We start from the raw sequence: 27,093 nt of genomic DNA, 5'->3' as shown, positions 1-27,093 counted from the left end.
AAGGTGCCCAATGCGCCAGTGCGCGTTGTTGGAAAGGGGCCCGTGTTCAGACCGAAGGTCGAGATTTCATGTTAGTAGTTTAACCTGACCTGGAAAGCAGAAGGTAACATCCATACAGCAGAGTGCCTATGATCCCCAAGGGGGTAAGACTAAGATGTCGAGTGGTTGTTGTCTCACGTATAGATTTGATAGAGCAAGGCTCATATTGCTCATCAGTGGGCGCAGTGTCTGTAACAGGAGCCGAGGCGGAGCTGTATTGCCATATATATGCTGACACTTTTGGTGCTCTAAGTCTTGGTATTGTGAGGTCTAGCTCTATGTCTAGGTAGCTCTAGGTCTATTTCCCGCCCTTCTTCGTTTCTTCATCGTCCTTTTCGCCCAATCCCGAGTCCCATTTACAACAAGAAAAGAACATGCCTGTAACGCCGCGCCGTAAGACAGGGCCCAACAACCGGGATTGCTGTGAGCCTAGCTGAGAGCGGACCGATCACGCCCAAACACTCCCCACCAGAAACCCACGGCGGGCATCTCCTCGTCGTCATGCTCATTACCCCAGTCGTCTTGCCCATCCACGATGTCCTCCTTCACACAAGAAAGGGGGTTGGGTTGCCGGGCCAACTCCCCCCTTAGGTTGTTGAGGAGCCCTTTGGTGGTCTCATCCCTTTGTGGTACCATGATAAGAGCCCTTGCATCCGGGTTAAGGGCAAGTTGCTCATCAATGGCGGCGGCAAGTAGTGATGGATGGTCGTCATCATACAGGGGGTCTGCCACAATGATGAGCTACGGTCAAGAGTTAGCAATCATTCAGATAACGCAAATATCGTCTTTTCTCTAACCTGGTAGCGGTTCGGCTCCCAAAACATCGGGTCAATGTCGTCTTTGCTACCACCCCATGTCAATGCGGCGACCTCGACTCTGCCGCCCCGACCATCTACGACTTCCTGGTTGAGAGACGCATTGTGCGCCAAGTTAGGGATGATGACGGCTAAGTCTGTGAGGACAACATTTGTCTTCCACACGCAAGCGGCAGCGAGGCCCAGCAGGCCGGTGCCGGATCCTAGTTCGAGGATCTCCTGTGGCACCGCAAGTGCACGGGGAAGAAACAAGTGTGCGAGGGGCCCAGCGCTAAACTCGTGGAGGAGTTGAGCAAGCGCATAAGATGAGCCCCATGTCTTGAGGCCTAGGGAGTCCCCAGTCAGGGGTGGCTCTCTGATCACCAAATCGAAGTCGCCATCGCCGTGATTTTCAAAGGGCCAACGCCGGGTAATCTCCCCCATCGCTACGCTCGCCGTCAGTTTCCCCCTCAAGCCTAGGCCTCCGCAAGCCCCTTTCTACGACGTCGACATACCTGTTCGGCCACACCGCTCCGACATGCGCTTGCTGGCCTCCTCCCAAATCACATCCCGCTCATCATCGCTGTCAAGCCACGGTAACCCGCTCTTGATAATGGTGGACAGGAAAGAAAGTATTTCCCGTCGGTCATGCGCTGTGACGGCCTGTTCCTTGAGAATCTGAGCGCGCGAAGCGTCAAGATTCCACACTGGAGGCTCAACGCGGAGCTTTTTGAGACGTGTAAGAAGTACCTCATAGGTGGGTTTCTGCCATAAGTGAGGAAGATCCTCCTCAGGGGACGGCAGCAGCGTGGTGTTTCTCATGTCCGCGAGGTGTGGGGAATTGTAGTAAAAAGAATTCTACTCAAATGTAACAAGAACAAAAAAAGGAAAAAATGTTGCAAAAGAAGAGAAAGAAAATGACAAGGTAGGTAGCCCAAACAACAAGCAAATGGATGGGAGGAGGAGGTAAGTCAAGATGATTGGAAGAAAGAAAGAAGAAACCAAACCTTTGGCTTGTCAAAGGCGACGAGAAACACTCAGTGGTGTTTGCTTACAAGGAAATGCCTCTTTCCGCATACAGAATCCCGCCAACAGCGCCATCACAACGCAGCGGTCTGGCCTTTTCCTATCGCCCCCCCTGTCCCGGCCCTTCCTGTGCCTCCACGAGAATGGGGGGGCGTGTCAGGTTGGCGGCGACCCACTGCCTCCTCGATTTCTCGAATTTTACTGCCAGCGAACAGCGAAGGAGGACGTTTGGGAGAAAGAGTGGGGGTCATTTTTTCCGAGAATTATTTCTGGCCCGGTGGCAAGAGTGGGTCCATCTAGGCTTAATGATTGGCCATAGCTACCGCGGGGCACTGAGCCGCAATTTTTCATTTGACTCAAAACTGCTGGAGCTTGTGCGACTTCCTTTTTCTTCCCTCTTTCTTCCTCGTGAAGCCTCGTCCTCTTCAACGCTGCGTTTCTATGCTACAAACGGAGAGCCTGCGAAAGCAGTGCTTTCGAATCTATTACAAGCATATGAGAAATTCGGAGAATCCGCTTCACTCTTTGGCTCGTCCGTCTGCGCTTTCGGGCGTCCGATGGGTCGCGGGCTCTGCCGGTGACGGCTTGGCGCGATCACGCGTCTGTAATTGGCATCAGAAAAGCAGGGCATGGGGCTGCCCCGTGGCAACGCGGGTGTTGGTTTCCATGTTTCCTCTGGGAGAGCCGTTACGAAGCTTGTGCCCAACACTTGAGTGCAATACGCAGCGTGCGGTCTCGTCTCCTCTGGGGATGAGGCCGCACAATTCGATTCCGATTATTCTGTTGAGGACGAGGCTTCACCAACTCTTTTTTCTCTAGGTAAGAAGTGACTTCTATTCAGAGAGGGCGAGGATACTGCTAACCAACTATTCGCCGCTGGCGTCCGACGGCCAACCAATACCCTCCCGTTTCGGATAGTATCGACCTAACAACATACACCCTAATTACCACCTGTATTCTGGGAACATCTCGGCGGATTCGAGCCAACCGCCTAGCTCTTCTCTGCTGCTCCAGTTGCTTTCATGCCATTCCTCTTCCGTCGCCTGCGCCACGGGACCGTTCAGATTCTTCATGTTGCCAGCGTGTTGCTCAACTTGCTCTTCGCCATCTACACATATATCAGCTTTGGTCCTGTGTTTACCGCCCTCCCTATATTTGGGGGGGGGGAGGCCTGTTGGGAGTTTGCGTTCTCGCCAGGGTAGTCTTACAGATCCATGGATGCTTCTTCCGATCCAGTAACGATCTTGCCTCCTCCAGCTCCACCACCAGTTGTTTGCAAGCGAGCCGCTCACTGGCCGCTCTTTCAGCCAGACCCACGATTCCGTCGCAAAAGACAACGGCCTTGTTGGCTGTGAGGATCTGGCGCTCGAAGTTGTGTTTATCTCCCCACACTTCCCTCAAAGCTTTGGCGTACTTGATGGCGTCCCTGACAGTTGTTCTGCTGTGCGAGATTCGGGCTGCCATCCTCCCGTATACCCGCTTGTCCTGTCTCTTGTGGAAGAACTTCTTGACCTTGTTCTTCCAAACCGTGTCGAGCGTGAAGTCCTCGGCCCAGCTTTGGAGAGGCTCGATGTCGGCTTCGAAGCATTGCACAAGCGCCTGAAATACATTGAGCGAGGCGTTCAACTCGTGGCGGAGGTTGCGCAGCGCAATGTCGATGGTAGGGTTGTGGGCTTTCGGGACGCCGAAGGGGTTATTGATCCCTTGATACTCGCCCTTCTGACCGCGACGGAGGCAATCTCGCGGACTCTGTTTCCTGGGTGACTTGGGCTATGAAAACATGTCGGTGCATTGGTCGTCGGACAAGCTGAGGCCACCCAGAGAGAGCTCTTGTTCGTTATCGTAGTAAGACTGAGATTGGACGAAGGGAACTCGTGCGTACGCCGGATGGGAAACATACGGTTGATAGTAGTCGCGAGAGTCCATCTCGCTTCGGGGTCGGGTTGCAAGCTGAGAGAATGTATTTGGGGTCGGATGGCGGACGTCGATGAGAATACAAGTACCCAAGATAGCATCGCAGAAGTCAACAAACTTCCTTTGTCGCCATGGCCAGACAAGCAGCGTTGAATCGGTTGTCTCATTTGCGTACAGTTTTCTGAATTCTCGTTGTCTCTTTGCTATTATCACCAGAGCAAACTTCAACCACAGGTAAAGCAACAATCTGTTTCCCGGGCTTCTGTGTGTTTCTAGGATCATTTACCTTACACCGAGCGCTGTGGATTGCATTGGAAGGCAAGAAATCATCACGCATCGTCTTCGATGTCTCTCCAGAAGGAAGGGCAGGCCGTGTTCTAGGACCGCAGCCTCCCATGACTCTCATGGTTCAAACAAGCTTGTTTTCTCCTGTTCTATTAGGCAAGCAAGCAAGCAAGCAGGCACGAGGGGGTCAACAAATTAGGAAGTTGGCTGCATGCGTCCAGTGACTGAACCGGGAATGGATGGGGGTTGTTTTCCTTTTCTTTTGTTTTTTTTTCCCACACGCCCCATACACACACACCACACCACATGTGACGACGTTGGTGCTACGGACCACGACGCCGTGGAACCAAGCGGGCAAGTTGTGATGGGCGAGATGTGATTGCCCTCACGAGGTCACGAACGACGCCTCTCTCTCCCCTTCTGGCCCCACGACGAGAAAAGAGGGCGTTTGTGGAGAAGCAGCAGTAGGAGTTCGTTCGTTAGCCCCTTGACGAGTCGGGTTAGATTCTCAGCTCCGCGGCCTTTTTTCTTTCTTCCGCGGGGGCCAGTCTGGGGAAGACGCGGCTAGCTGGCTGGCTGGTTGGTTGTCCCACCCAACCAGGTCCGATTGATTTGATAGTCGCCCTTGATCGCGCCCCCAAAGGGAAGCCGACATACACAGTACGTCCAGCCCTGGCCGGGGTTTCGGCAAGGCATCGGCACGCCATCTACGAAATGCGGCTGGCTGGCTGGCTGGCCCGTGGCCTGGTGTTTCACTCCATCCCACCACTCACCAGAGTCATCACGAGGCGGGGGGAGGGAAGGGCAAAAAAGGCGGATGGGCTTTGGGCTTGGGGGGCGCCAGTTTTGGCGCGGTCTGTGGCACGTCACATGTCGGGTGGCTTTTGGTCGAACGAGTTAGTGTAGTTGAGTTTCTCCGCTTGCGCAGCGCGCAGGCCAACAGCAAGCAATCGCAGGGAGGGTCAGAAACAGTGAGACGGATGGCTAGAACAAGCCAGGGCGGGCATGCCGAGAGCACGCGCTTAGTAGCAGCAGCAGCAGCAGCAGCAGCAGCAGCAGCAGTAACAATAACAATAAAAACACCGAGTGTGATGGGCAAGGCGTCTAAGTTTGCCCGCCATGTGTTGGCACTCACTCACACTCCTGGTTAGCTACTGGCTGACTGCTGAGCCTTGCGGTTCATCAGTTTCGTATCGCCGCAGTTGACGGATTCCTGATCGCAGGGGGGACGCAGATCACGGCGGCTGGCGGGGGCCAAGGCTTCATCCTCCCCCCACCCCCCTTGCCCAGCTGGCCGCCCCACGGCCGGCCCCATCGACAAAAGCGTGACAGGGCGGCGGGAAAACAAGGCCAACCACAACCGACAATGGACGCCTCGACACGGGGAATTGGGGGTTGGGCATTGTGCCCTGGCATTGTGCCCTGGCATTGTGCCCTGGCATTGTGCCCTGGCATTGTGCCCTGGCATTTCGTACGGAGGTATTTCGGACTGAAAGATGGAGGTTGCTGCTTACGAGTGAGTCAGGTAGGTACCGTGGCCGGCCGGCTTCAACACGCATCCATAAGGTACGAAGAGTTACTATCGAACCATTATTACCAAGCAGATCGATCATCTCGCATTTCTTTCGGATCAGGGTCGGGGTCACTTCCGGGGAGTCCTCCCGACATCGATTCCCTCGGAGAGATTGGCATTGGTCTGGTTCCTGGCAGTTTCAAAATCTCAATCTCTGGCTCAGGCCCGTTGCGTTGCCCATTGCCCAGTGATTTGCCCAGTGATTTGCGGGCGGACAGAACAATTGGAGGGCGGTGGGGTTCATCCAGGTTTGGGGTTTGGGCTCGGGAGGGACGGCCTGGACCGTGCGTCCGGGAATTCCGTTCTTGCCTCTTTTGGGCTGTGCTAGACCCGAACGGGACAAGAGCGTGCAAAAGGTGCAGTGTGCAGGTGCGCTGCAGCGGATTGCAGTTGCAGATGGCGGGGGACACCCGCATCGCCCGCGGGAGGCAATTGCCCTGACGAACCCTCGCGTTGTTTGGTTCGCTGTCGAATAAGCTGGCAGCAAAAAGAGGTAAGCGAATTGGAAAACGGGCTGCGGTGATTAGTATGTATTTATCATGGTGTTACGAAATTGGCTGGCCTTCCGTTCCTCGGGCGGGAGTGGATCTGATACCGGGCGGCATCATCCGCGAAATGGAACGAGGTGACCAGGGGCGACTTGCTTGAGGTGATCAATGCGACCATGGCAGCAACGAGGGGTTTCTATTCGTCTGTGGACGGAATGCGGGAACCACGACCCTTTTTTCATCTCGACGTCCTGTAGAAACTGGACAATGAAGGGGACGGAACGCAGCACATGCGAGTTGTGATCGAACGATCCTCACTCAGCCGATGGGACGAGCGGCATTGCTTTGTCGCTTGAGTAAACGAGTCAATTCCTCGGGCTGGGTTGTCGGGGAAAACTCAAAAGAAGCCTTTTCTTCGTTTTTCGCCCGATGTGGCAGCTGAGGGGCGAAACCTTTCTTTTTGAAAGCTGAAGAATTTTGCGTTTTCTGGAAGCGTTCTTTCTTAATTAACCCCAGACTTCCTTGCAGGAAAAGACGGCTGAGTGGTCCGACAAGCCTTTGACGGGTAGGTTCTTCCGGTTTAGACAAATATGGATATTAACCAATGTCTACGGGTATTGCCGGCTTGGTAACGGAGCGTACCCGACATAGTACGGTGTCTGCTGCGTACGACAGTTCAAACGCGCATGCTACGATCGGGATACCGGCGCCAGATGCTGAGGGGATGTAAACGAGCAGATCGGGGGATGGGAGCGCCGGTCTTGGTGGACCCTCTTCTGCCGGGTGACGTTGAAAATGAGAAGAGGGTGTGTGGCTCATGCTGACGAGTGGCGTGGCTGAGGATGAGACTTCAATGAACTTCGCCTCGTTTTCTACCCAGTCTCGCCAGTCTCCCATTGATGTTTGCAAGGTATTCCAGTATTCCTTGCGCCCGTTTGCCGATCAATTACTCGGTCTCATTGACGGAAATGTTCCGAGCCCACCCGTGAGCAGCATCTGTGTTTCCGTTCCCCGTTCCCCGAGATCCAGGGCAGCGATTTGTCTTGCGTCCCACCCTCCCGCTTCCTAACCCTGCGTCGCATGCGCGGGGTTCCTAGATGCAAGCGTAACCGTGCAGCAGCAAGCAGCAGTCGCAGCAACACACCACTATCACGCTTGCGCAAATAAGCGGGGGAATACCCGGCTCAAGGGAAAAACATCCACCCTTCACAGGAGTACTCCTCCACAACGCATGCTGGGGTAGGATGGGTTCGGTGGTGCTATCGGAATGCGTCCTATGCCCTTCCCACCAACAATATCACTGGGCTGTACGAAGGAGTCAAAACATCCTCGTCTCAAAGACTCGGGGTTCGGTGAGCTACCGGTCGGGGACGGGCAGTTAAGGCGGGGGCCGCCGGATGGTGTCGGATTGGGGGCAACCGGCAGGGTAGTCTTGGCGGCATGCCGCTTCCCGATCCTTCAGCTCTCGACGGAAGTTGAGCCGGCCTGTCCCGGGTCCATGTGTCGGTAAAAGGATCTGTGCACAGAGGTAAGACATGCAGAGACTGAAATCTCGGGTCTGAAAGTTACGAGATGTACCAATGGCAGCTGAGGCCGAGTGAATTCATCGAGGACGGGCAAAACAATCATTTCGGTGTTTCTAACGGGGACGGCACAACTCTCTAAATGTCTGGGAGGGGCGGGAGAAGGACGAATCGCAACAAAGGTCTGCCCGCCCTCCGTGGGCTTCCTGTTTAGATCGGTTGCATTTCTCACGGTTTGGGGGCTTGGTAATGCCCCTCCCACACCACCTGCAAGTGCTCGCTTCTGAATCTGGAGCATCTGGAGCCAAAACGGTGCAAGCTGCCACACAGTCAGCAAAGCCTCGGACCAGACGAGGAAGATGGGTCTCGTCATCCCACCCTCGGAGACCAGTTTGTACACCAGTGTCTCCAAGACTGTCTTACTTCTTTACACGCTGGCAGGGGCGGTGGTTTCAGTTGGCTTTTCACACTTGCAATTGGTATGGAGTCATTCGATTCGGCTAACTGCATAGCAGTTACTTCGTATCCATACAGCAAGTACTTACTAAGGTCGTCCGATGTCGACTGATGTTTGGGGCCTCCGTTGCTGGTCCATGTGCACGCTGATTCTCGATGCAGCCGGATTTACCGATCCACCAAAAAGCGATTCGCGCAGTGCTCATCGGGGCGAGGGAGAAGCCCTCATGAGTAAGCCGGCCAATACTTCGGTTCGCTTGCCACCGCCAGTTCGTTAAGCTCTGCACAATGCGCATCCGCTTCGCAGGACGCTGTGTTACTGCAGGCGACACTGCCCTCTCACGAAGGCATGGCCATGCGCTGTCATCGGTACGACGTTGCGACTCTTCTCGTTTTGCGCGCTGTGCCGCTGAACAGCGTGGTGGTGAATTCGGTCAGAGCCAGCCGTGTTAGGCTCCGGCGTGCCTGACCTGAACCTCCGTAGATTGCGGGGGGAAGGTCTAAAACCTGCCGTTTTGTATTCGTAGTCCATAACTAATCTTTGAAACCCGGAGATCGGTGGGTTTCATAGTGGGTAATTAAAACACGTTCCCGACGCCTCGTCATGTCATGGCTGGTTGTCTGGAGATTGGGGAAAAAAAGTTGAGTTCTGGTTCAGTCAGAGTCCAGGTCGGGTCCGCGCGGCTTACCATGCAGTCGTCGTCAATTTGTTGACTCGTTCGGGAAACCCGGGGTTGGTCGAGAGGGGAGACGACTGGGGGGTTGGAGAGACGCGCCAGGCGCCCGCCGTGGTCGGAGCAGCTCACACTAACTAACTGCTTGGTTACGAGACTCTGATGAGAAATCGATCAAGCCCAAACTCAAAATTTACAAAACGGGGGCGTGCACGAGAGATGAACCCAGACCAGCACGAGCCCTCACCGAGGCAGCGGTCCTGTCAGGGCTGTCTTGGCGTCTGACCCGAGGCTCTGGGACAACGGGAGCCTTTCTCAAGAGCCGAAGAGTCGCTGAAGGTGTTGGCTGTTGATGCAATCCCACAATGGCATCTGCCCGGGCTGGAAAGTTAGCTTGGACAGTTGGGGCTCATCCACCCAACCCGACATGTTATCCCGTTGAAACGCATCGATGCATCGACGCATCGCGTATCCTCAGTGGAGCCCATACCTTCAAGGTTACATGCAGAATACAGGGCGACGAGACTGACTCGTCGCCTATGTTGCAGTGCGTCAGACCGACTCGGCGCAAAAGTTCCCTAAAGCCTTCTCGGGTTGAGTTGAGTCCGCACTCGAAACGGATTCTTGAGACTGAAAGCATAATGAGGTTTCGCTGCTGTTGTCCACTGCCCCCAACTTCATCGTTGCCCTGGGAGATTTCAGGACGGGGATTGGGTGGGACACGGGAGACAAAGCGGACTGGGCCGGGGCGGTTCTCCATGCGCCATTGCAGAGGTGGAGTGCCATGCTCTCTCAGATCAGGGTCCACCCCCCCCAACGTTGGCCGAGTCTCCAACGCAACTGGGCAGGCAGGTTCGAGAAAAGAGAGAGGATGCAACCGTTGAAGCTAGAAGGTAAACTGCCAGCGGTAGTGGGTCCTTAAGGAAAAGAAGAAAAAAATACAACAAGAAGGAGGAAAAAACAATCAAAAAACACCCAACAAAACACAGCAGACTGCAATGTCCGTTGCTGGGTAAAAACCGACAGAATGCCAGGCGGTCTGTCCGGTCGTGGGCCCGAAACCCAACGAAGCGAACCTCGAGGTCGAGCTCCACTCTTGCTCCCTAGGCGAAGGTCATCATCTCCACTGTGAGCGTCGGAGCCGAGTGGTGTCCGGGCAGGTCGCAGGTCGCTGTTGGTTTGGGCCTGACGCGCCTCTATAATTCCTGGTTTTCCTTTTTGACATTGAGGTGGCGGCCACTCTTTCTCAGTAGTGACAGCCCAGTTTGGATCAGGTGTCGATGGCTTGCTGGCAGAGCCTGGAGATCATGGTCCGCATCGATACATGCACAATGCTGCTCACCCGCAATCCCTGCCCCCTGCTCTGGCGAGAAGAAGAAGCAGCTTCCAGGCCGTGCCAGCTGCGTACCTCGCGGTACTGCCACCGGCCCCACACACCTGCCACCCTTCCATTTGGGCCAGTCACAGGCCTTTGTGCCCTTCTTCCATTCATCGGACCGGGCTATCGACAAAGTCCAGTGGGGCGGCCGGGTCTGCAGGCGACAGTGCAGTACAAGCTCCAAGCACCGGTGGGACAAGCCCGTGCCAGAGGACGTGTGGGGACGTGGGAATCGTGCAACCCACCCACTCCGCCCTGTCCCATCTCTTGCTTGTCACCCTCGGTGCCTCTCTTGGTCTCTTGGTGCAGTGCACACGCACTCTCTGCACTCCTTTTCCTAGGAGCTTGCCTTCTTTCTCCCGTGGTCTCTTTTGTGTGTCTTGTTTTTTGATCCCAAGACACGACTTTGTGCTCCTTTGGGCCAGTCTCTCGTTCGCCGTTTCTGCCCACACACCCGATCCAAACTTGGAGGTCGCTGTTGCTGTCCACGGACCTCGTGCATCTCCATCTTCCACCCTCCCATCTTCCGTCTCTACATACCTACCTACCTACCTACCAACCTACATACGTACAGTACAGCCCTGGAGAGCACCACGTCAGTGCTGTCACCAGGTGCATACGTGCGTGTTGCTCGATCTCTGCTTCGTCCTGCGCCCAGAACCACCACATGCCTCATAACTCGGCCATCTGCAACACCAGAACGGCCACGGATCGGGTCGGTGGCAGGGACCAAACCAGAGGCATAACACACACATGTTCGCTGGCACTGCTGTTGTCCCGAGACACAGCTGCCGCATGATCAATTGTTCAGAGTGTGCGTCTGAGTAACTATAAAGACCGGTGGCAGCAGCTTCTCTTTGGGAGTGGCTCTTCCTCCTTTGTGCTCTGGACTCGAACGGCATTGTGCATAGGTTGTTCAGATTCTCGGACAACCAATTATCAACTCTGTTCAAAACATACATCTGCCCTTCCGACCGAGCCTTCTTGACATCTAGACTCGCTTCCTGCGACCGACCGCTGTCCTTCAAACAGGCGAACCTCCTTCGAACCTCCTCGAACCTCCTCGAACCTCCCTCGCAGTATCGACCCGGAAAGCTGAGAGACATAGTGGCAACACAAGCAGAAAAAAGCGTGGCGATCTTGAGGGAAGAAGGGGAGGACTGAGGGAAACTCTTGCAAGCCCATACACACTTGGTCAAGATGGTGCTCAATATTTCCGAAAGTGGTGTGTTGCTCGATGGCTCGGCCAAAGTCATGGCTGGGCTTCCTGCCCAAGCATTTGCCATCAGTCTGAGCGGGAGCGTTATTGAGGATATGATTTCCTGCGTTCGGAATGGCGGGGATATCCAATTGGCGCTGGGGAGCAATCCGGTAAGTATTGAGCTCCTGGTTCTGCATTTGCTTGCGATTGTTTTCTATTGAGCGGTATTGTACAATGCCGCAGCTGTTGATACCCCACGATAAACTCGGTGCTAAACCCCTCGTTTGTTTTATTTCTTTAACTGCTGTGCTCTTGTTCCAATCTGTTTCTAACTGCTCCAACCTTAGAAATTCCTATTCGACGATCACGAGCTTCGGATACCCAAGACATCAGACCCGTCCGGCTACGACCTTTTCCGGACCGATTCCGAAGACCCCTCGAGCGCAAGCAAGTTCGCCGAACCGACCATGTCGATCTTGAAGACCCCCAAACAGCACAAGCTTGCGGTCAAGGCGAAGGCCTCGAGACCGGCAAAGCCAGCAGGAAAGGGAGAAACGGTGAAGAAGGCGCCTGTCCGAGCCCCAGCGAAGTCCTCGAATGCCACACCAAACACTGCGGCCCGGCCTGCTTCTTCGTCGGCCAAAGAGCCGGGCACACAAAAAGGACCGGAAGACGCTGCGGCGAAGCTCAAGCGCTCGTTTGATAACCTGGCGGCAGACAAGCGCGAGAACTCGTATGGATATCAAAATGGTTCATTGTTGGAACTGATACTGACCTGGATCCTAGTGCTGTTATTGTTGGTGGTCTGCCCAATTCCAAAGGGGGGAAGTTCGGTCGATTGCTCGAGACCCACGCCGGCCCTACGCCTCGGTCATTACCACCCAGTCCAGCTTTGAGCGGCATTGGCTCGCCCTCGCTTTTGCCGTCCGGTAACTCGACACAGGAGAGAGCGAAGCAACAGCGATTTCCTCTCATGCACGAGTTGGCGGTCCAGGATTTGTCCCGTGAGGAGCTCTTGGAAAGGTGGGATGAAGGGACCGAGGAAGAGTTCAACACCGTGCTCGACAAGGTGGCGTCCTTTGACAAGGACATGCAGAAGTGGGTTTTGCGGAAGAACTGCTGGAAGGACTTGGACGTTTTCGAATACGACTATTCGGATGATGAACGCCGCCAGAAGGCCATCGCCAATGCCATCAAGTGGTTCGACCGCAATCGGCTAAGCGCATCGGACCCCCTTTGGCAGAAGCTGCTCCCCAAGGCGGACCGCGGAAAGGGGATATGCCTCAGCAACCTGCAAGTGACGCTTGCCAAGGGTCCCGTGGCAGCGAAACAGCGGAGCGATGCGGCCAGCGCCAGTGGGGCCGACTCGGACAGAGACGACTCGGCAGCTTCGACCACGAAGGGCAAGGGCGGCGAGCCCATGTCGAGGTCGAATTCCCAGACGTCGACAGGGAAAAAGAAGCTGTCTGCATCGGAAGCACAGGCGAAGCGGCTACTGTCGACCACCAAGAAGAAGCCGCTTCCGGCGCCGACAACCAAGGCAGCGCCGAAAACCTCAGCTCCCAAGCCAGCAGCGAAAGCCCCGCCCGCCAAGGGTGGACGGGTCCTGTCCAAGGAGTTTGTCTCGGATTCGAGCTCGAGCGACGACGAGGTGCCCCTCTCGTCGTCCAAGGGGAAATCCAAGCCCGTGGGCGCCCCTGCCCCGAAACCGGCACAACGGGCAGCCCCGAAACCAAAAGCGGCGGCGAAGAGCAAGGAGGTGGCCCCACCGAAGCCGAAACCTGCAGCGCCGGCAAAAACATCGCCGCGGGAGCCGAGCCATGAGAGGGAGAAGGACACTATCCGTGCCCAAGTCATCGCCAAGCCGATCAAGCCTAGCGCCGCCAAACGTCCGCGGGAGGCTGACGATGACGACAGCTCCAGTTCCGGCACCCCTCTCATGAAACGCGTGAAGCCTCCGGCGAAGCCCCTACCCGCTTCGACGAAGGCACGCACGGCTTCCGATGCGAGTCAGAACAGCCGCGCGGGCAGCGCCGGGGCAACCGCGCCCAAGGCCAAGAACAACTCGCCGGTCAAGTCGTCGCCCCTCGCTTCCTCGCCGCCAACAAACGCTACGGACGTCGAGCAAGACCGTGCCGCGCTCAGCCGGGCGCGCTACCGTGAGCGGGAGCGAGAACGAGAGCGGGAACGGGAGCGGGAGCGGGAGCGGGAGCGGCGCCGCGAGGCGGCCGTGCGGAGCTCTAGCAGCAACACGGACAGCAGCTCCGGCATCAGCGTCGGCGCCGCCAAGAAGCGGCCTCCTGCGGACTCGTTGCAAGCGAGCAGGGTCAAGCGGCAGCGGCCCTCCCAAGAGACCGTCGAGCTGGCGGCCAGGTTTAGGCAGTTTTACTCGCGGTACGAGCAGCTCCACCAGGACATCGCCAGCCACGACAACCCCGACCCGGACAAGCTTAGCGACCTGCTGGATATGCACAAGCGGCTGAGCCGGATGAAGACGGAGATCTACGCTGCGGTCGAGGTTTAAGCTTTGGTTGGTCGAGATGGATGGAAACGGGTCTCTGAGGAAGACAGTTTCTGTTTCGGTTGGGTTTCTCTCTATCGGCATGCTCGCCACGGTTTCGGTCATGAGTTTCTTTCTCTGTTCCTCCACGGGAAAACGACCACCAACACAGTCTCGAAAATTTGAAAAGAGAGGGAGGAGACGAGGAGGGAAAAGGGAGGACAAGGGAGCCAGCGCATCTGAGACAGGGCCTCGAAGCACATGTACCTTTCTGGTTCGGCGCATCATCACATTTGGCTTTACAGGGAGGGTCCCCCAACAGGGCGCCGGACATTTCATGGAGGAAAAAAAAGGTCCCGCATATTGGCGTTATAGCGAGCTATCTGGGCGATTGATTGACTGGTTGATTTAGAATTGATTTTCTTCTAGCGGGCTGGATCAATGTATGGATCCTATGATACCAGGGCGGCGGGTAGGAAAAACCGTCTTTGCCCACCATGACGAGCGAGGATACTTGAGGCGTTTTTTATGATGAAGAAATATGAAGATCGTCCAATGTTACCGTGCCGTGGCCTTGCTGGCTTGTGTGTTCGTGTGTGTGTGTGTGTTTTGAAAGTGGTCTTCAAAAATCAGCTGTCCGCGCACGACGTATTACCTTGGTATGTGGTTTACATTATGGCACGGCTTTGTTGCATTTGTTACGCCACTTAACGCTCAGTGGCACCCAAGCCATCGGGAGCGAGTTCAGCCGCACATATAAGACGTATTATGGTTGCAATGTCACATCGGGCGCGGTTGTGCCCCTTCAAAACATCATCTTCCACCTGTAAAGGCTTGGGAACGGAAATGGGAAGTCCGGTTGCGGTAATTAGGCCTGGGGTGTATATCATTCGCAAACCGCGGGACCGGGAGCACGTCGTTACCCATCTCCGGTTCCAACTTAACGTACAACAGTAAACGAATAATGGGGATTCCTCCTCCATCATGTCGCCACGTCTGCCATCAAGCAGTCCTCCTCCTTCTCTTCCGCCACGCCTGGCGCTCCTTGTTGTTCAGTACCTCCGCTCGGCCTCGGGGATTTGTCCATCCAGCCCAAGTTATCCGCCGCGGGGCAATTCTCTTCCTCCTCCGTCCGTTTTCTTTTTCTCGGGGTTGTCGGCTCGCTAGGTAAAAGCAGGTTGTCGGACTGCGGTAACATTCCTTAGAGGGATGTTGTCACAGCCGCGAGAGAAAACGGCGGAGGCCGCTTCCCTACTGGGTTTTGAATAGTAGGATCGCGCAGTGGCCGAGGTAGAAGTAGATGAAGTGCTTCGTCTCTGTTTTAGGAGGGAGGGGCCGATGTTGTTAGCAAACGGAATGACTAGGAGTAGGAAGTGTCATTACATACCGTGGGTTACAAAGCTGCCGAAGTTACGGCCAACGATGCAGTGCCAGGTAGGGCCCTTCCTCTCATCGAACTATGGGAGATATGTCAGCCAAAAGGCGGGGTTTGGTGTTTCGAGTGACACGCATACAGTCCGCTTGATGTGATGGGCAATGTCCTATTCGCACAATGTCAGTATGCTGTGTTCTTAGCATGGGGATGTCGGGGATGCCGGGTGGGATGTCGGGGATGCCGGGTGGGATGTCGAATGGGACAGACCTTCTCAATGGTGAACTTTGCCATTGCCTCCTGGGCTAAATCGCATCGTGGGTTAGTTTGAAACGGGTTTGGCGCAGTCTTGAAGGCCGATGCCCGATTGTAGCTCCTACGTACCGACTTCGACGACCTCTTGTTGCATGTCCTCGGTCTTGGGCAAGGTGGGCGTGTTAGTGCGGTGATCCGCCGAAACCGGAAGAGCTGACGCTTCGATGCAAGAGACGTACCATATCAGCGCTCTTGATCTGAGCTGTTTCAGAGTACATCATGCAAGGATTAGCAAACACGGTGGAGGGCGTGATAACCTAGATGCCAGGAGAAGGCCTACCCTCGAGCTTCTCCCGAGCAACAGGGGAGGTGCTCCGACCAGCCTTGACCTCGTCGCCCGGCATTGTGTAGTAGATCGAAGTGGGTGGCCGCTCAGCAGTTAGCACAGAATCTCCAACCATTCACCAACCCGGACACTGGAAGAGGGGTCGACAATGTTTGTGCGGGCGATGCACTCCTGGATCCCATCCTCCGTCGCGGGTTCCGGATTTGGGGTCCAACATACAGGCAAACAATGTCTAAGTTAAGCTAATGTTCGAAACAAGCCCTGCAAATGCGGGTGCGGGTAGGCGTGCGGTTGGGCTATGATGTATGGGAGCGACAGAATGACAAGCAGTTACGGACGTTGGATGATCGAGCAAGGCGGTCTCTCAGAATTTTGATTGTTTTGGGTTGATCTCAGTTCCGGGTTGAGAAGGAGGTCAACGCGGCTCGGCCAAGCTAAATCATTGGCGCCACAGAGTTGCTTTCCTGCGAAGCGCTGAGTCGCGGGGGGAACCGAGGCGGGATTGGGTGTCCTTGGTGATAATGGAAGTACCAGTACCTATCAAGCCCATACAAACTCTTAGTAGAGACAAGTATTAACACTTACAGGTCCGTTGCTGTGGAGCGCGGCGGTGTGGAAAGGGCCCAGTCGGCAAGCAGACCCATGCGATAAGATAACAGAGATGTGGAACGCTTCCATTGCATTGAAATTTCTTGGGGCAAAAAGTGCAAAAACAGACACGGGCTTCTTCCATGCACTTCATCGAACACAAATCACATCAACAACGGGATGACCACCCGGTAGCATTGGCTTCAAACTCTGTCGGCGGCAGATAGAAAGAAGCAAAATAATCATAATGGAATCGTCAAGAGTGTTCGTCAAGAACCTGCCGCCCTCCATTTCCGAGGCTGAGTTCCGCAAACACTTTTCGGCCCAGGGCCGCGAAGTCACCGATGTCAAGCTCATCCCCAACCGCCGCATCGGCTTTGTTGGTTACAAGTCGCATGAGGATGCTGCAAAGGCCGTCAAATACTTCAACCGGTCCTTTATTCGCATGTCCAGGATTGGCGTTGACCTAGCCAAACCGGTAAGCACAACCCCCCCGTCCCAACCTGCGGGAGCTGTTGCTAATCATAGATGCAAGATTGCAGACTCAAACCCAAGACTGCCAACCGCAAAGGATGGTCAACGCCATGGGGTACACAGGGGTTCTGCTCTCGAACCTAACGGTCCCAGCATAGAGCAGCCCGAGGACGAAAGTTCCAAGAAGAGGAAGCGGGAGGTGCTTGACGAGGCGGACCACAAACTGCAAGAGTACCTCGAAGTCATGGGCCATCCGACCAAAAAGGCTCGAGACCAGGAAGCGTCAAGCGGCGATGTCCAGCCAGAGTTGGCGTCCGCGCTGCCCCCTACTATTATGGAAGCAGGCGAGAGTGACGACGAGTATGAAGACATCCCCGCACGCCATCCAAAAGGGTCAGCTCAGGTGTCTTCACTTCATGTCGACATCCCGTGTATTCCTTCGGCGGATAGCGAGCACCCTATGCCCGCAGCAGGAGACGGACCTGCAAGGGAAGCACCGCAAGTATCCGTAGATGCAACGGACGACGACTGGCTTCGGTCGAGGACAAGTCGTCTGCTCGACCTCGTGGATCCAGATGATCCGGGTTTTGCCACAAGGGTAGCTCCATCAGTGCCTGCGGCTGTATCTGCACCCGAACCTCAGACGCCGACGGCGGATGCTGCTGATCCCGAGCTTGATGGACCCAACGAGGACGCTCCCGTGCAGGCTGGGAGTAGCGAGGACGTTGCCAAGCTAGTCGAGAAGACATCAAGGCTATTCCTCCGAAATCTCAGTTATAATGTCAGTGAAGACGACATCAGGGAACACTTCAGCAAATTTGGAAACCTTGAGGAGGTGAGCATCTTTCTATTGTTTTCTTTTTCCCTCCCAACTCCCCACCCTTCCATGATGAATCCCTGATAGGGACAGCTTATGCCAATGGCATATGATGAGACCTGGGCTCGGTATTTTAGTAGATGCTTCGAGATTCTGATGAAAAGGGCCGATTAATCATTTGTGTTTCTCACGGATGGCATTGGACTCTCGCTAACAGCGTGGCAGGTGAACGTACCGTTGGACAAACAGGGCCAGAGCAAGGGTTTCGCCATGATTCGGTATGAGCAACCCGCTGCCGCGGTCGATGCATTCCAAGCCGACGGCTCGGTTTTTCAGGGCCGAATAATACACATCCTCCCTGCCTCTGCCAAAAGGGAGAACAAGCTTGACGAATTCGCAATTTCGAAATTGCCCCTCAAGAAGCAGCAACTTCTCAAGAAAAAGGCCGAGGCCGCGTCCAGCAGCTTCAACTGGAATTCACTTTTCATGAGCCAAGACGCCGTTAACACAGCCATGGCAGAACGTCTCGGAGTTTCCAAACACGAGCTCCTGGATCCCACTGACGCGTCTGCTGCTGTGAAACAGGCAGTTGCTGAGACCACAGTAATTCAAGAGGCCAAGGCCTACTTCGCCACCCATGGCGTGAATATCGAGGCGTTCAAGTCGCAGCAACGAGGCGATACCTCGATACTCGTGAAGAACATTCGAAACGCCTCGATTGAGGAGTTGAGGACCCTCTTTGAGGAGCACGGCGCCGTGCTGAGAGTCCTGATGCCACCAAGCGGTACCATCGCGATCGTTCAGTTCGCCCAGCCAGCAGTCTGCCGAGCTGCGTTTGCCAAAAAGGCCTACTCGCGGTTCAAGGAATCGGTTCTGTTTCTCGAGAAAGGCCCGAAAGGGCTGTTCGTAGACCATGCGGCCCCACCCCAAGATCGCCCTGCTGGTGTTCAAAAGCCGTCCGTTGCCGAATTGCTGGAACGCGATGACGCTGAGGATCAACTGGAGACGGCTTCTCTATTCGTCCGTAATCTCAACTTTTCAACTACCACCGAGGGCTTAACCAGCGCCTTCAAACCCCTGGACGGGTTTGTAAGCGCAAAGGTCAAGACCAAGACGGACCCCAAGAAGCCGGGTCAGGTGCTCAGTATGGGTTTCGGCTTTTGTGCTTTCAAGACCAAAGAGCAAGCCCAGGCGGCTCTTAAGGTCATGGACGGGTACGTACTGGATGCACACAAGCTCCTTGTCAAAGCATCGCACAGGGGTCATGACGCGGCCGAGGAGCGAAAGCGTGAAGACCTCGCCAAGAAGGCGGCGGCGCAGCGGACAAAGATTGTCATCAAGAACCTCCCGTTCGAGGCATCTAAAAAGGATGTCCGCGCCCTATTTAGCGCATATGGCAAACTGGTTGCACTTCGCCTTCCAAAGAAGTTCAATCACACATCGCGCGGATTCGCTTTTGCCGAGTTTTCAACAGCGAAGGAGGCGCTCAACGCTCTCACTGCGCTAAAGGACACCCATCTTTTGGGGCGTCGGCTGGTGCTTGATTTTGCAGAGGCCGATGAGGTCGATCCGGAAGAGCAAATCAAGGCCATGGAGAAGAAGATCAGGGGGCAGGTGAACAAGGTTACGTTGCAGGAGCTTACAGGAGAAGGGAGGAAAAGAGTCAACATCGGGGATAACGATGAAGACGAGGCATGAAGGTAATGACAGCATGAAGAATTGATCTCTCCATAGGCCTCGGATTAGAGACAGGAACCTCAAGAGATGTCTCGGTGGCCACACCGCCCTTGCCAAGGAGGCGTTGCCTATCGCCCCCTGGCGGTCCCTCTGCAGAAACCCCCACCTCAGTTCTTTGAAGATTGTTTGGCCAGCCCACACCTTTCCCGTTGCGTCTGATCGGTTCCTGCGTAGGGCTAATCTTGTCCGCGTGCCTGGGGTGGCTTTTCCCCCGGAAGCAGCCCGCGGTCCCGAGACGCTCCGCGCCAACCGAGAAGCTGCGCAGGTTTTCATGGGGCCCGTATCCACGGCTTGGGTGCCCTTGCGTTCCAGTTGGTAGCATGTTGGGTTTATGTGTGTCCAGGAAGGCTGGACCAACAACCCTGTTTGGCATAGGCGCGACATTCGCCCTGGGTGGTGTTGTTGCGACGGCATCCCTATACCGGGATGGGGTACACTCGATCCTGGCCTGGTGCGTGTGTCGAGGGTGTCCCGTTTTAACATATGCTGTGCTCCCTTCAAAGGATGGGGCGTTTGTATCCCAGCATATTTTATATCTACGCTCTGGCTCGCATCCTGATGGTTAGCCATTCCTCTCCAGAATTCCTCTTCTGCTCATACTTCAACTGGCGTTCCTGAGCCAGTGTTTGCCGCCCAGGATACGTTGTAGGACTGACATGTCCACTGTGCTCAACAATGGAACTCCCAGTCGGACTTCCAGTACTCTCGGCTCAGTGCTATTCACCATCGCCGGATCATGGATTTGAGGGCCGCCGTGGAGTTTCGAGTTCCAGGCAGCCCCTCCAGGAGTCGACCGGCAACATCCAGCACCCTCACATGGCCTGGTACGCCCAGCACCTAGAAGCTCTCTCGTCGATCCCATCCTCGATCCCGCCGGCGATGCCGCCTGTACTGAGGACACAGCCACTTGGGCCAGACTACGGCGCACCGGCGTATGACAGATCCCAGCAACGACACGAGGTTCACTCGCATAGCAGACAGCGGACGCAGGGATCCAACCCGCTCATGCCCTTGTTGACGAAGGACTTCCAGAACTACCGGAAGAAGCAGGAAGACAAGCCAGACCAAAAATGGCCTGAGGTGCTGGAGGGGTTCTTCCTAGATGGTAAGTCTGCGGGCAAACAACGGCGCAGACCCGGGGCTGTGTATGGCTAACCGACCCCCTCCCTTAGCGCTGCTGCTCATCCCTCAGATAGGGCGCAGTAAATACACCATGAAGCAACAAACAAACGGGCGGAACCAGCTCATCGGCGAATACCTGTGGATTGCCTGCTGTCACGGCCTGAGCCCCGGAGCGGAACTCGACCCGCATGTGTTGGAGGTGAAGGCAAGAGGAGGAAGGAAAAAGGTGTCCAGCCACATCCAAGTGCTCAGGAACTTCTTTTCGGCTCATCGTTGCTGTAAGTCTATCCTCGGCGACCCCGCCCCCCCTGGCGCCCTTTTTTTCTCGTGTGGCGTTGGCGCCCTGCAGGTCGGGAGTGTGACCAACAACTAACAAACACGCCATCCCTTGCCTCACAGTTCACTTTCTATTTGGCCCACGACAGAGGGACAAGGAGGACATCCACGTCGAGAAAGGGTCCCTCAAGAACAACCCTGTCCTGATTGCTTTGTCCGAGGGCCGCATCGAGCGGCCTAACTACGAGTATTTTGCACGGATCTTCGCCCTGAATGAACAGGTGCAGTTTAGGCCGAAGCGCTGCTGGATCTTTGTTTCGCATCCGGATGTGGTCGTCAGCGAATACGGGTCTGGGTACCTGCCGGCAACGGACGGCAAGCTCGTCGAGTCCGAGTACCCGCACCTCCCACGCAATCTTCAACGGGAAACGTGGGCCAAGGAGGAACAGCAATTGTTCAAGGGGGCACTCCTCCATGAGTTCACCAAGGAAATCCACCAGGTCGAGTCCAGCAGCGTCAGTAGTTTCAGCAAAAAATGGGCGTCGGCATCCCCGGATTTGCAGCAACGGTTGAAGAATATCACCTCTTCAACCACGGATGCGAAATGCGACATTTTGCACTTGCACGCCACGCTCGAGCTGAAGGAGAAGCGGAGCTTCCCGGCCGAGTCGAACCTCAGCTCATGGGTTGAGATCAACATTGAGCAACCACGCCTGCTCAACCACCGGTGGCGGGTCGAGACGCGGCTCGTAAGACCCCCTGAGCTGAGCTACTCGCACGATGACTCTCACGGAATCTCCTCTCAGGAAGACATTTGCGAGCGACACAAGGAGTTTACGATCAAGTACCAGCACCAGCCAGGCTGCGACGGCTCCCGCAATAGCTCTCGCGGGCATTGTGAATGTCTGTCCCAGCGTAACCGTCGCGACGGGGTTTCGGTTCCGTTTCCGATCCCCTTTCCCGCTACGGCCTGGGCGCAAACAATCACCAATTGTGCCGAATACCCAGCCCATCCCTTCAGCGGTAACAAGAGACATGACAGGGAGCGAGGCGCAGCCGTCAAGATGGATAACGATGACGAGGATGGGCGAAGATCCCGTCGGCGCATTAAGCAACCGACGCAAATGGACTTGGTTCCGAGGATTTCTATGATGCAGGAGGTTTTCTCGTGCCCGCCAACCTCACCTCACGAAGTTGGAAGCAGTAATGCAGCAGATCAAAGGTGGACGCGCCGTGCCGTGATCCTCTGGACGTTTGAGACAATCCACAGCATTGTTGTCGACAAGAACAAGAAGGAGCAGCTAGTGACGGCCCCGAACGGGAGAACCAACTGGCGGTTCCTAACAATTCTAGATCCAGCCAGCGAACAACACCAGAGGCAGGCTGTCGCCAGCAGCCGCAGGGCTTCTGCTGACGAGTACCGGGGCGTCTCGGACAACCTCGCCTGCTCTTCCCGACCGGCATCCCGCGCCGCCGCCCTGTCCCCCAGCCCGACCTACCAGCAGCACCTGGGCACGGGTGTGAATGAGAACTTTTCCGCGTGGGATAATGGCGGCGGGCTTTCCTCGTTCTCCGGCCCAGCGGTCCAGGCCTACAGCACTCATTTCATGTCGCACGCGATACCCCCGCACACGGCGGTAGGCCAGGGGAGTTATGGTCTACTCGACAGTTTCAGTAGCCATAGCAACCTGGCTACACCGCCTCCGAACGCCTCCATGGCTAGTTCCTTTGCGCAACCCTTCAACACGGCCTCAACAAGCTCAGATATGCTGTCGGACGGCTACATGGTCACGCATGGCGCGGTGACATCGGCGGGCATGGACCCAGGCTCGCACAACCTGGGCGGTTCCCTCTCGGCGGTAACTGACCCTTTCTTATCGCATGTCGGCGCCGCATACGGCGGCTCGCAGGACAATATCCACGGCATCCAAGGCTGGGACGGCCACGGCGTCATGGGCGGCATAGACGCTGCCGCTTCCTGGTCATCTGGATACTCTAATCACAGCGCAGTCCACAGCGTGCACAGCGGAAGCATCGACTGGTCTGGGTCACAACCGGCGACTGTTCCCTCCAGGCGGGGCAGCGAACACCAACACCAACCGCACCATCGCGCAGACCGACCGCCGTGGGCGCCACAATCACACGCCATGGATGATCACGGCGCCTGGACGCCCATGGCCTCGGAACCCCCCCGGGTCGGCAGCCAGGACAGCCATCATCACCACCACGACATCAGCAGCAGCAACCCCCACCACTCCCACCACAGCCATCATCCCAACCAACACGACCGCTACCGCCAACAAAGGCGTAAACACAGCCACCCCCCTCACACGCATACTGACGCACCATCATTATCATCAACATCAACGGGCAGCGGCTCCGACATCTCACAGGAGTGGGAAAAAGAAATGCAGATGCATGCACTACCGGGCTCGGGCTCGGGCTCGGGCTCGAGGTCAGTATCCACGGGGCATTCGCCTTCGTCGCCGCATTCCCCGCGCTCGCTAGGACCGCTGGAGGGCGATGATTCGCTGGGTTCGCTGGAGCTGGCGCACGCTCCAGATGATGTGGATGGGGGTTTGGGGAGAGAGGTAGCGGAGACTTCCTTGGGAGTGGCTAGGGCGGGTTTGAAGAGGAGGTGGGAGGAGGAGGAGGAAGGCGAGGGGTTGAGTTGATCGGAGGAAGGTCTGGGGTCGGTCTTCATACACAATACGAAGGCGTTGTTGTCACGGGTTGATTGTGTTTTCTCCGCTATTTTTCTTTTTTTTGCGGTTATGTGTGGGGGTTGGGGTTCATACTTCATTGGGGTTGGAGGAGTAATACGCCACTATACTATGCAGCAGTAGTCGATCAATCATGAACCATGGTCGAGTGAATCCTGGCCTGAACCAATGCTGCGTCATCGATTGTGTAATGTACACGTAGTAGAATGTGAAAACCGAAATCCGAGTGGGAATCGCCAAAAACCGAGACCTGACCTAGCAGCCGCCCAGGGTGAAACGAGCAAACCCCACAAGAAACAATCCAGCGTACAAACGGCGTGGCCTTGTCAGGCCTCCGGGGAATCTTGCTGGCATACACAGGAGCACATGACAGAGTGGCCGGGTATGATGGTCGGTAGGGAGAAGACCAGTTCCCTTATCTCGGCGGGAAAAGGGACGATGGTTTGGAGCTAGGGTAACGGAGATCTGAGGAACGGAGGCCAAAACACCCGGCCTGCTTATATGGGGGCGATATGTTTGAGTAACCTTTATCCGCCGAGCAGGATCGGAGGTTTAATTATTGGACAACTCAGGTTCAAGTTTTTCTCTCGTGTGCAGTGCAGTGGTGAAACGGGAAGACGTTGTATAAAAATAGGCAGGGACGAGATTAGGTCCCGAGGTAGGTAGGGAGTTACCCGTTTAGTTATCTGTGGGTAGGGCTGGTTGCTCAAATGCACGACAGGCAGGAACAGACAGGGGTTAAGGACGGTTCAGATGAGACAAGCAACGGCGATCCCTGTGCCAATCATCAACGGCTGGGCTAAAATCGTTCGTCTTAATTTTTTGTTAGCGCGTTCTGTCCGTGCAAACCCAAGACTGCCTGCCGCAACAGTCAGCCGTCCCAAGGAGGATCCCAGTCTTGACCAGATACCGAGTTCGTCCTCATGGCCGGGCCAAACCGCAAACATACAAGGAGATAAGGGAAAAAAAAAAAGGAGAACAGGGAAGAAGAAACAAGATATTTGCATAATGCCTCTCAAGTCTGGCGACCGGTTTCGAAACAATTTCGCTTCGCAAAGCCAGGACGACGGGCGGTAAACCCCCCAAGCGCGCTCCGGCTTCTCTGGTCCGATCAGAGGATGCGGCTGCCCGGGACCGGCCTTGAGACGGGCCCAACCTGTTTCTCCTGGGGTCGCATGTGGGTGCATTTGCAGCGAATCGCCCGCAGCTTGGGCCCTGGCAATGCAACCCTGTGGGTCTGCCAGGTACGCTCGCCTATCTGAGTTTGGCGGCGAGGGAACGGCACGAGTGGATGAGGTGCATCGGCTCTAATGCTTGGCATTATTGGCATGCCCACGCGGGTAATTCTGCTCCACTCATCGCCCTAGCCTGCGGCGCGGATCTGGGGAAAGTCACTGGTCGCGCAAGTTGGCGCGGTGAGGTGACTTCCTGGATACCAAATTCTAAAATGAAACCTTTTCTTGCCATCCACACGCTTCAACCACCCCGGATGCTTCGTCGATGAAGCTTCCGGGGGTAGGTACACCACATAAGCGTGTCCACCATGGGGGGTCCCTTCCTTCCTTCCATGTCCTTGCCCTTACCCTTGCCGTAGCCGACGGTATTGGAGAGCGCCTGCTACTTTCCGTTGCAACCTAAAACCTTGGGCCTGGGCGAGTCTCCGAGTAGGATGCCCAGCACCCGTCAATGGGTCAGTCCCCCAGGTCTTAACCCTCTTAGCCTCTCAGCCTCCCCTACAACTCAAGACTACCTAGACCCATGGACCCTAGACCCGGTGCCCTCTTGCTCCAGGCCCTTTCCAGACCCTCTCCAGGCCCTCTCCAGACCCTCTCCAGACCTTGGCCGTCACCCGGCGCCAGCCCGATCTTGTGTTTTCCCAGGTCCTCTCCGTCTTCCCATGAGATCAGCCGATTCTTCCTTCTCCGATGTCACCGACCCGGACTTTTGGAAAACTGATCTCCCGGTCCTCCTGGTCTGAACAGCCCACGAGGTTTCAGGGCCCTCCGATGCCACACCCGCCCGGCCGACTTCTATCCCACTCCGATCTCTGTGCAGCGCCCTTGGACAGGATATTTACAGCTGCCGCCGCCATCTTGGCAACTTTTCTTCTTCAGGTTCCTTGGCCTTCATTCCACCTTTTCTCTACGAATCGACCACTCTCTGTCACCTTTTGTGTGCAGTGCTCGATCCCGTAACAGGACCACCAGCAATACAACCCACCGCCAACAACCCATCGCGTGTTGTTAACGAAGCGAAACCGATACCCCCCTCGAATCAACCAACCTTTGTGTTTGACTCGCCTTCCCAGAAACTTGTCATTCAACAAAGCATTGTTCAACCAACCCTCTTTGTGTGTGTGTTGAACCTACTATTCAAAATCGCCTCACAATACCCGGAAGCCAACAACCGCCACACCCGACTGCTATTCGGCGCACATTTGTCCTGACCGGTATTGTTCGTGCTGGCACGAACAGTATCAACGCTGGCCGTGAGGTAGCTTGTCTTCGATTCCTGACCAAATTCTATTCTTGAATTCTTGAACAAAAAACCGCCATTTCCTGCAGGATTTAAACCGGGACTCGACGACAAAAAAACAACAACAACAACAACAACACGTTCCCGTCATATTCGACATCAACTTCTCCCGGCAACAGCAACTCGTGGGATTTTTATATACCAACATTTAGTAACATCAACAAACTAACATGAAGCTAACATTTTTGGACCGCACCGTGGCCGTATGGCTGCTTGCCGCCCTCTCCGGGACGGCGATAGCCCACTCATGGCCCGAGCAAACCATCCGCCTCGCGCCCAACGGCAAAGAAATTGGGAAGCCCGGCGCCGATAGAGCCCACATCGAGACCGGCACGGGAGACTTTTTGATCCCACCAAATGGCGGCGAGAAGGTTATCAAACCCGACCACAAGATCGTAAGAGATACTCAGGGGCCCTTGAACGATGCCAGCTACAGCGACCAGTTCCCGATGCTGTCGGTCGCCCAGGGCGACTTTGTCGCAATCAAGTACCGCGAGAACGGCCACGTCAGCCGCGCCGACAAGTCAAACCCTGAAAAGCCAGTCAACCGCGGCACCGTCTATCTTTACGGAACCAACGAGAACGACCTCTCCAACGTCAACCTCATGGACGTGCATCTGAAGTGGACCTCGGATGGCAAGGGTGGAAACGGCAAGGGCAAGCTCATCGCAACGAGGAACTACGACGACGGGCAGTGCCACGAGGTCCTCCCCTCGGACGGTGACTTTGAGGGCATCGTCGGCTACCGCAAGGAATTCATCAGCAAGGCCGACTCTCTCCTTTGCCAGAATGACATCCAGATCCCCAGTGACGCCCCCGTCGGCAAGGTCTACACCGTCATCTGGGTTTGGGACTGGTCCTCGATGAATGAGCAGGGCGTCGCCGTGCCCCCGGCCGAGTACGGCGCCGACTCGGTGCTCACGCCGGGAGCTATACACCGGCGTGGTCGACTTCAGGTCGTCGAGGCCTGCGACGACAGCCTCGGCGAGGTCAAGGG

General features: G+C 55.8%; 7 protein-coding genes across 7 annotated transcripts in view; 3 read left to right on the top strand and 4 right to left on the bottom strand.

Annotated features, from left to right (window-relative positions):
• Positions 1–468: 468 nt before the first annotated feature.
• On the bottom strand, positions 469–2,110 carry CHGG_01670 (uncharacterized protein; the record flags this gene model as incomplete). Its single annotated transcript, XM_001220890.1, has 4 exons — positions 469–780; positions 837–1,279; positions 1,349–1,691; positions 2,036–2,110. The coding sequence occupies 4 exons, from the start codon at positions 2,108–2,110 to the stop codon at positions 469–471; spliced, it is 1,173 nt and encodes a 390-aa protein (XP_001220891.1).
• Positions 2,111–2,803: 693 nt separating this feature from the next.
• CHGG_01669 (uncharacterized protein) lies at positions 2,804–4,179 on the bottom strand (the record flags this gene model as incomplete). Its single annotated transcript, XM_001220889.1, has 3 exons — positions 2,804–3,030; positions 3,152–3,629; positions 3,949–4,179. The coding sequence occupies 3 exons, from the start codon at positions 4,177–4,179 to the stop codon at positions 2,804–2,806; spliced, it is 936 nt and encodes a 311-aa protein (XP_001220890.1).
• Positions 4,180–8,965: 4,786 nt separating this feature from the next.
• Positions 8,966–10,652, bottom strand: CHGG_01668 (uncharacterized protein; the record flags this gene model as incomplete). The annotated part of the gene is made up of 6 exons (XM_001220888.1): positions 8,966–9,118; positions 9,263–9,612; positions 9,849–10,070; positions 10,181–10,304; positions 10,400–10,516; positions 10,605–10,652. 6 exons carry the CDS (start codon positions 10,650–10,652, stop codon positions 8,966–8,968), a joined length of 1,014 nt encoding a protein of 337 aa, XP_001220889.1.
• Positions 10,653–11,350: 698 nt separating this feature from the next.
• CHGG_01667 (uncharacterized protein) lies at positions 11,351–13,875 on the top strand (the record flags this gene model as incomplete). The annotated part of the gene is made up of 3 exons (XM_001220887.1): positions 11,351–11,521; positions 11,699–12,084; positions 12,138–13,875. 3 exons carry the CDS (start codon positions 11,351–11,353, stop codon positions 13,873–13,875), a joined length of 2,295 nt encoding a protein of 764 aa, XP_001220888.1.
• A 958-nt stretch (positions 13,876–14,833) lies between these two features.
• Positions 14,834–15,882, bottom strand: CHGG_01666 (uncharacterized protein; the record flags this gene model as incomplete). Its single annotated transcript, XM_001220886.1, has 6 exons — positions 14,834–15,037; positions 15,366–15,392; positions 15,494–15,528; positions 15,608–15,641; positions 15,718–15,740; positions 15,819–15,882. The coding sequence occupies 6 exons, from the start codon at positions 15,880–15,882 to the stop codon at positions 14,834–14,836; spliced, it is 387 nt and encodes a 128-aa protein (XP_001220887.1).
• A 777-nt stretch (positions 15,883–16,659) lies between these two features.
• Positions 16,660–23,513, top strand: CHGG_01665 (uncharacterized protein; the record flags this gene model as incomplete). Its single annotated transcript, XM_001220885.1, has 6 exons — positions 16,660–17,721; positions 17,953–19,365; positions 19,575–19,891; positions 20,064–20,545; positions 20,637–20,840; positions 20,962–23,513. 6 exons carry the CDS (start codon positions 16,660–16,662, stop codon positions 23,511–23,513), a joined length of 6,030 nt encoding a protein of 2,009 aa, XP_001220886.1.
• Positions 23,514–26,266: 2,753 nt separating this feature from the next.
• CHGG_01664 (uncharacterized protein) overlaps positions 26,267–27,093 on the top strand; it is a gene marked incomplete at both ends in the record, with an annotated part of 1,623 nt that continues 796 nt past the window's right edge. Inside the window, one exon of the mRNA XM_001220884.1 lies at positions 26,267–27,085. Coding sequence (XP_001220885.1) covers positions 26,267–27,085 — 819 coding nt within the window. The remainder of the gene's footprint in view (positions 27,086–27,093) is intronic.

This window comes from Chaetomium globosum, genomic scaffold (genome assembly GCF_000143365.1).
Source record: "Chaetomium globosum CBS 148.51 scaffold_1 genomic scaffold, whole genome shotgun sequence".
Classification (NCBI taxonomy): domain Eukaryota; kingdom Fungi; phylum Ascomycota; class Sordariomycetes; order Sordariales; family Chaetomiaceae; genus Chaetomium; species Chaetomium globosum.
This window is presented reverse-complemented; position numbering and strand designations above follow the sequence as displayed.